We start from the raw sequence: 8,316 nt of genomic DNA on the forward strand, positions 1-8,316 counted from the left end.
TCACTGCCTGTGTGGTATCCCACTGTTAGTTGTCCCAGAATTTACCGACTCCCCTACTGAAGAGTCACAGACTGCTTTGCACTTTCTGCCACTATAAAGGACATCACCACAAACACTCGTTGACTGAAGGCATGTTTAGGAGTCCTGGGTCACATACATGCACATCCGAGATGCTGATACTCGCCAGGAAATGGCCTTCTACAGGTCACCCATGATGTTCCTCGAACCCTGGGCCAGGGTGCCATTTCCTCACATGCTTGTTGGCCTGGAGCATCATCACTGTGCTTAACTTTCTCACCTTATCAATGACAAAGAGTCACCCAGGTCATTGGGTTTCGATTATTTATGAAGGAGGCTGGATGTCCCTATGTAACCTAGCCATTTCTATTTCTTCTACCAGGGTATATGATTAGACTGCAGGTTTGCCTGGTTTCTGCCATTCAGTTTCTTGGCCCTTTTCTCATCAGTGCCACAAAATTTCAACAAGGACACCTGAAGTGCACGGGTGGAACTCCTAGAGACGAGGTGACTGTAAACACAGGAAGAGGGTTGAGTGCCCTCCTGCCTCGCAGTGCACAGCACCCGGTTTGCACCCTGAGGAAGAAATGCTATTTCATTTACCTCAGTTCTTCACCGACACAAAGACAAGAGGCATAATGAGAGGAGATCATTAGGGACAAGACAGCAATGTTGGCTAATGTACTAGAACGGTCTTCTACTCAGCAGGGATTGAAGACCACCAGGACCCAGGGGGCTCCAACTGATGGAAAACATTTGTGACACCTCTCTCATAATTTGGTCCTGCTAATCATATCAGTGGCCTTCTCCTCCCCCAGCTGGGTCAAGGACCACATGATGGCCCAGCCTGCAGTACATAAAATCATTTCACCTAACTGGGTGGTGTTCTTACAGCCTAACAGACCCCTGTATCTGAGGAGAAAAATGTCACCCTCCACATCAGGTAAGAAGGATTCAGGGACCTTACAATCCCGTTTCCCTTAATGTAATCCTGGATAGGTCCTGCTGGGAGAGGTGCCACAGACAACCAGCTGAGAACTGCACAGCCTGGGGCCTGGGTACATTGTTGACAACCTAAGGGCCAAGCAGGAAGTGGGAACGGCAGGAGTGAGGGCGGACATGTGCATGTGGACCAGGACACACGTGTTTCTATGAGGAGTGGCACATCACCAGCACACACTGACAAGGAAGACTGGCAGGTGGAGGTCGCGGGAGAAAGAGACAGAAAAGTGTGGCCTCAGCTGCCCTGCGATCGCTCCCAGCCTGCTTCCAGTGTGAGAAAATGGCTACAGGAAACACAGCTTAGAGATATTCTCCCCTGGAGGACCAAGCAGGTCAGCATCCAAACTGAGCTTCCTGGCTCCCTTAATGATGAGGCAGGTCTGCAGACCCCACCGAGTAGCCGAAACGACAGAGCACCTGGCCTGGCGTCGTGGCTGCGCCTCTGCAGCCCAGAGATCAGAGAATGCTGACAGGTGACAGGTGCCCGCGGTGGTTAGACATGCCGTACTGGCACAGATGCAATCATCTTTTTGCGGGGCTTACAAAAAGATGAACACATACATAGAACATGCAGGTACTCAGCATAACTTCGTGCACTGCGCCCGCACGCACACACGCACGCAGCACTGTCTACACGCAGCAAGCCCTCACGTAGCACGCCCGCACGGCAATACGCCGTCCTCCAGTACACAAAACACTGCCAGCACGTAGCACGTCAGCCGCACGTAGCACGCTCGTACTCAACTCGTCACTCGCACGCACGCAGTCAGCACGCCGTCCCTCCGTACGCAGCGCGCACCCGCACGCAGCACGCCCATACGCAGAACGATTCGCAGCACGTCTGTGGGCAGCACGTGGCCCGCACGCAGCACGCAGACCGTACGCAGCACCTGCACGCATGCAGCACGCCCTTACAAGGCATGGCCGCCCATGGCAGGCACGCACGAGCAGGCACGCAGCCAGACAGTGACGTAAATGCACAAAGTACACAGGCAGATATGAAAGGAGGCCAATGTTGCTAGGAGACGTGGGACTCGACACTGAGCAGCGTAGGACGAACAGGCCCGGTGGAGGGATGGAGTCCGATGGCCCAAAACGGGAGGAGAATGACAAGGAAGTGATATGTGCAGGGGAAGGGGTGGGGCGAGGCGAGCTTGGGGACGGCGCCTCAGGGAGAAGGCGGAGCTGGGGGAGGAGAATCTGGGGGCCGACCTGTTGGAAAGAGCCAGGGAGGAGTTGGGGTGGAACTGCGAAAAAGCTGGGGGCGGAGCTACGGGAGGAGCAGGCGGAGCTGAAGAATAGCTGGGGAGAAGCCGGGCGCTGCTGTGTTTAGCTGGGGGTATGGGGGTAGAGCAGGGCGGAGCTGGGGGAAAGATGTGCAGGGGAATCTGGACGGAACCGGGTAAATCTCTAAAGGAGGAGCGGGCGGGGGGTGTGTGCTGAAAGCTGGGGAGGAGCAGGGCAGAGCGGGGAGGGAGCTGGGAGGAGGAGCTGGAAGCGGGTGGAGCCCCGGGAGGAGCGGCGTGGAGAAGGCAGTATTGTAGATTTGGCCCTGGTACCAATTGGGAGGTTGGCTAGGCTCGCTTAGTGCACATGGCCAGGCAGTGCCCTTTTCACTCCAGTGACATCAGCGCCCAGTCCGCGCTGCACCCATAGGCGTGAATCAAAGTGGCAGCCCAAGGTCCTCAGTGACCCTCAGAATGGATCCCAGGGGACACAGAGGCAGAGAGAGGGCAGGACCTCTAGGCTGTTTTGCACCTCAGGACAGAATGCCCAGGCCAGCTATCCTTCCTGCAAGTCCCCCACTTCTCAGGGACTGCCAGTGGAGTTCCTGAGGGTAGGTCTTCATATTGCCTTTTTTTTTTTTGCAGGTGAGGAGGAAAATCCCCACTGTTTCCTGCTGCTTCTCTGAGCTGACATGTCCCAAACAAGGCTAATTTCCCTGTCAGAGCTGTTTCCTCCTTTCCACCTCTCAGGGCTCGACCCTCTCAGTGCCATCATACTTTGTTCCTGGCGTCCCCTTATCCTCTCCTTTCCTTGCTTTTAGTTGATGGCCAAGTCTTGTGTCCCTGCCTCTGAAATGCCTGATCGGAATAAATGCTCCTCTTCCTGTTCCCACTGCTACTCCCTGAACTCTGGCTTCATGGTCCTGGTTCAGTGCTATTACCTGAGACCCCACACTGGCCTGGACACCCGCGTCTTTCCTCCTGAGGGTCCTCCACACGCCATTGAACCGCACATCTCTCTCCGTGGAGAAGCTGGAGGAAACAGGAATGCTGGCGATGAGGTGAGGGGCAGAGGGTACCTCCATGAGATTTAGGCCTCGGGGCTGCAGGGGGCCTGTATGATCACCAGGTCCAACTTCCTCCATGTCAGCCTCCCCTCCTGGGTCTGCGCCCAAGAATGGTTACCAGCTGTTGCTGAATGCCCAAGAACCTCGTGGTAGGGATTTCAAGTAGTGAGGGAGGGGGCTCTGAATGGCGGGCTATTGGTGTTCCTCCCAGATCCTGTTGTTTGAAGAAATAGAACTTGCCCAGTGAGCTAGAGACTTACACTCTATGGCTGCTAGCGTGGGACAGTCGTGATGGCACTACAGAAGGTCTCCCTTTTCTGACTCCCCTGTGTATGCTGAGAACGGGGTGTACAATCTCCCTTGGGGAACGGAACAGTAAAGGTGAAGAGTGTGATCTGATGAGCAGAAGTTCAAAGGTAGTGGCTGCAAAGCCAATTCGCTGCCAGGTGGGTGGGCCCAGGAAGAGTGGCATGGCCATGTCGCAGGTGGGAGTGGGATGGTGTTTGGCTGCCCATGTCAAATGGACCCATTTGCAACTCAGTCTTGATTTTCAGTACAAATGAAAAGTTGGCACCAAACCCTAAAAGGATATGATTTCTGATCTCTGGATGACGTTCTCTTCTCTACTTGCTTCTCATGCCATCTCAGGAACAAAGTGCTGACAGGGACAGGCCTTCGTTCCCTCGCTCTCCAGTCATGGCAAGCAGGTCAGCCTTCACCACCCGGACCCAGCCCAAGCCAACTTGCGTTGCTTGGCCTTCCACGGGCGCCCCCGAGCCCCGGCAGCTGTCAGAGGACATCGGGGTCTTCTTGGGACTCCGTCTGCTCCCTCCCAGACACTGTTAGAACACGCCCAGCCTCCCGGAGCAGGAGAGAGGCTCCTCCTTAAGCTGTTTCTTCCCCAGTCCGGGACTCCATCCCCAGAACGCGCCCCGTCTTTCTTGCAGGATGTCCTTGCTATTTCCGCCATTGCTCTTTGAGGGGACCATGCCCATGGCCATGGCCTCCTCTTCTGAGCCCAGGGCGCCTGCTGAGAGTCAGCCTCCCTTTCTTGGCCCCCTGGCGGCACCCTGCAGAACTCACTCTCCCATGGCCCTCTGAGCACTTCTCTTTGCAGGTTGCTGGTCCAGCCTCCCACCTGTCACCCCATGCTGCTGTGATTCTGAGGCCCTGAGAGGAAAGGTTGCATTTTGCTCCTGCCATGGGTTTTGTGGCACCACCGGGCTGGGACAGGCTTGACCCAAATTCCTGGTTTCCCTTCTGGACCTGTTGGTAGGTCCGTTCCTCCTGGTGAACTGCCTTTGGCCAACTCTCTTTGAGCTGCTTGCATTTTTGGTGCCTAGTTGTCGGGGCTCTTTGTGAAGTCTGGGTCCTAACCCCGCCCTGGTGCTTTATGTTTCAGATTCCTGCTTCTGCCCTTCGCAGGTTTGTTTCCTCCTCCTTGATGGCCTGCTTGGGACTCAGCTTTTGTCTAGATATCCAAACTGTAAGTGACCCCACAGGTCAGGGACTGTCCCACTGCCCTTCCTGCTGGAGGCTGCCCGCCATGTGGGATGAGCGGTCCCCGAAAGAGGAAGTGTCCTTGCATCCAGCACTCTGCCCATGAAAAAGTGCTCCTTGTCTCTGTAACTCACTTGGTCACCTCTCGGCCATAGGCCTGGGTCCTGGACTCATGCAGGAGAAGCCCCGGGGAAGCTGACCAGCTGCAGGAAGACATGAGCCTTGTTTCTCCTGCCCCAACTCTCGCATTTGAGCCTCCTCTGGCCTGTTTCTGAGATGCATGGTCCCCTGGCTCCACCTTCCTCTCCGTCTTCAGGGCGCAGCTGCAGTTGCCTGTGTCCCTTTAAGCAGGGCCCAGGTCGAGTGGTCCCTCAGCAGGGCGCAGGTCGAGTGGGCCGACCTGAGAGCTGTACATAGTTCTAGTCTTGTCATCTCGGCACTGCAAGGCCACAGGAAGAAGCCGCACCACATGGGTGGTGCAGACACTGGCAGGCGACCCTGGTTTGGTGTGGGGGCTGCTCACAGAACGTGGCACAGCGTGGTTGCAACCCTGGGAGTTTCTGTGAACTTCTGGCGCTACCCCCCCCCCACACACTGCATTCATGTCACCAATATTTATATCAACTTTAATTGAGGGCAAGGAGACACTCATTTCCCGTCATTCCTGGGCTCTTCCCTCTGCGCGTACCTTACTGTCCTCAGTCGCTGAGCAAATAAGCCAGGTCCCGTGCTCCTGCTCCAGGCCCTCCGCAGCTGGCGGGTGGGCAGGTGGGCGTCCAGCATCATGCTGCAGCCCAGCCGATGCACAGTCCAGCTGATGTGATTACTGCTTCAGTGGAGGAGGGGGTGGCAGAGTACTTGATGCCACACCATAACCATGGTTACCAGGCTCTAATGAGAGGACTAATGGGCCCCATGCAGAAGACGCATTCAGCCGACTCTCGAGTGTCTGCATGCTCATTGTGGCCTCTTTGGAAAGGATGGAAAGTACATGAAGAATCAGGACAAAGGATTCTCCCAAGGCTTTACCCAGAGGCAAAAAAGTTCAGGATTCGGGATATTCTCCCAGTTCTCTTCCTATGCGTTTTTTTTCTATATTCCGTTGAGTTCATGCTGTGTTACGATTTGTTTTGTATTTTTCATTTAACGTTAAGCGTTATCCCACTTTCTAAGAGATTCCTCAGAAGACATCTCACTGCGCTCGGCACCTTGTTCTGGAGCCTACTGGATGCCTGGCTCTCCCTGCTCCAGACGACCGACCTCCTTGGGACTGGCCCAGTATACCTTGGACCCAGTGACATCCTCCGCGCAGAAACTCCAGCACAGGGGGTCCTCCAGAAGCAGACGCAGAGACAGCTTATTGAGCCTCCCACCTCCGTGTCAAGTTGGACACTGCGTCCTGCAGCCTCGAACTCTCTGGTTTTCCCCTTTCCCAGTGTTCAGTCACCCGGTACATGGGCAGAGGTCCCTCTGAGAAGGGCTGGGGGACCATCCCAGTGTCTTCCCGCCATGCCGCTGCAGCATCCTTCCCCTGGGCGACCCAGCCACCTCCCTAGTCCATGGTTCCAGGTCGGAAAGCTGCCTCGGGCAGAACCTGGGCGAGAGATCGTGACTTGTTTGTCGGGCGGCTGACCTCGGCCTCTTGCTGTCTGTTCTTGCTCTTCTGAGTTTCCACTCTAGGCTGTATCTTGGTCAGTCACCATCCACGTGCCCCCAGGGAAGCCATGTGGTACTGAGCACGGCCACCACTCTGTGAGTGAGGCCGCCTAGTCAGTGGTGTCCGTCATCATGAGCCTTCTGGTCCTTTATCGCTGACCTGGGCCTCTGCTGCAGTTCCTGGGGCGGCGGGAGGTGTGGTCCCTTTCCTCCCATTCCAGGCCTGGCAGGCCGTGCCCGTGTGCTCACCCTGGATGGGGGCCTGGCAATAGGCTGCCACTTCTTTCTGCTTTTCCTGGGACTCTCCCAGTTGCAGCACGTCCAGTCCCACAGCAAGTCGGGGTGGTTGGTCCCCCTGCCTCCAGGGATGAAGGGCACCTGTGGGGAAGACCAGTGTAATGGGAAGCCTATTTTGTCATGCTCTCAGCCACACGTGTTAGCTTTTAGTGAAAGTAGGCTACTCCCTTAAAAACTGCTCGATGATTTGAAGCTACTGTGTGAATGCAGCTGATATGTGGGAGGGTGTTTCACCTTCTGGTCGGATGGGATGTTTAAGTACTTTAAAAAAATATCAGCTTTGAAATTTCAGTAGTGGGAGTCATTCCAGTCTAGGGTGTTTATAGCAATGTGGGCTGCTTTGTGTTCCTTAAATTGCATTATATACACCAAAAAGTCATTCTTCAGTTTTGACTTTCACTTCTCCTGTGTCATCTGCCTCTACTTCTGCATTTCACCTCTTAAGCCCCTCCGGTTGACCTGCAAGTTCGAACTCAGCTGTGTCTGTGGCTTCTTGGGCTTCGTTGGAAACGTGAAGACATCCCCTTTCCATCCATCTTTCCTTTGATGATGGCCGTCTTTTCTCTGCATGATTGTGTAGGCACCACATAACCTGGCAGAGCTTGTAGATCAGTCGTAATGGCTGTAGATTCTGTGGGACGATTCCAGCGTGCTCTCATGGACCCTTTTATGGCATCAATGCTTTCATAAGCATAGGAAGCCACTTCCATATCGAATATTGATTTTTGTTAGGATTGACCTTGGGGTCAAATGTCTGTTCACGTTACGACTAACGATATGTTCCTTTTCTATCGCTGCATAACAAGTTACCATGCGTTTGGCAGCTGAAAACAATACACATTTATCAGTTCACAATTTCGTGGGTCAGGAGGCCAGGCACAGCTTAGCTGGATCCTCCACTCAGGGTCTCACGAGGCTGCAGTCGAAGTGGGGGCCCGGCTGAATTCCTTTCCAGAGTTCAGAGTCCTCTGTCAGGCTCCCATGGTTGTTGGCTGAATTCTTTCCCTGTGGTTCTAGGACTGAGTTGTTGGCTTCTTACAGGCTGCTGGGCAGAAGCTGTCTTCAGGTCCCGAAGGCCACTCACAGTTTCCTGCCACATGGGTCTCCCTATGGGAATTTACAATACGGCTTTTCAAAGACCAGCAGGAGAATCTCTCTCGTGTCTGCTAGCAAAATGGACTCATCTCTCCATGATAACGCAGTGGCAGGTGTGACATTCTGTCCTACCTTCACCATATTCCATGGGTTAGAAGCACAGCTTCCACCTACCTCCAAAGGGAAGGGATCATGCAAGAGCATGACTCCTTTTGGGTGACCCACCTCAGGGTGTGTCTGCCACAACTGTCAATGGATACTAGCTGTTCACCTTTATTCAAATCGAAACTGTGTCAGAAACATACAGATGAGATTGCACGTGTGGTCTCCTTTCTGTCACTGGAGGCCCGCCTGGTGTGCAGAACAGACTCTGCAGCCGCTTCTTCTTGGTGGCCTTCAGCACCTCAGCAATATGTCAGAGGTGCTCGAATCAGTGTTGGGTTGGGTGTATTGTT

At 54.5% G+C, this 8,316-nt stretch overlaps 1 protein-coding gene across 13 annotated transcripts; it reads left to right on the forward strand.

The window, feature by feature from the left end:
- The first annotated feature begins 1,386 nt into the window (after positions 1–1,386).
- LOC105309493 lies at positions 1,387–7,152 on the forward strand. 13 transcript variants are annotated; one of them, XR_002778292.1, is made up of 6 exons: positions 2,322–2,422; positions 2,892–3,307; positions 3,525–3,729; positions 3,868–4,020; positions 4,431–4,585; positions 4,716–7,152. XR_002778292.1 is itself a non-coding variant. In XM_023526240.1 (5 exons), exons 2-5 carry the CDS (start codon positions 3,294–3,296, stop codon positions 6,285–6,287), a joined length of 477 nt encoding a protein of 158 aa, XP_023382008.1. In that variant the 5' UTR covers positions 2,322–2,422; positions 2,892–3,293; the 3' UTR covers positions 6,288–7,152. The 13 variants fall into 13 exon arrangements, 6 of the variants coding, with proteins under 6 accessions (XP_023382006.1, XP_023382008.1, XP_023382009.1 ...); XR_002778291.1 differs by having other exon boundaries at positions 3,962–4,020; XR_897391.2 differs by lacking the exon at positions 4,431–4,585 and having other exon boundaries at positions 3,962–4,020; positions 4,716–4,799; positions 5,987–7,152.
- The last annotated feature ends 1,164 nt before the right edge of the window (positions 7,153–8,316 follow it).

This window comes from Pteropus vampyrus, unplaced genomic scaffold (genome assembly GCF_000151845.1).
Source record: "Pteropus vampyrus isolate Shadow unplaced genomic scaffold, Pvam_2.0 Scaffold750, whole genome shotgun sequence".
In the NCBI taxonomy this organism is placed as follows: Eukaryota; Metazoa; Chordata; class Mammalia; order Chiroptera; family Pteropodidae; genus Pteropus; species Pteropus vampyrus.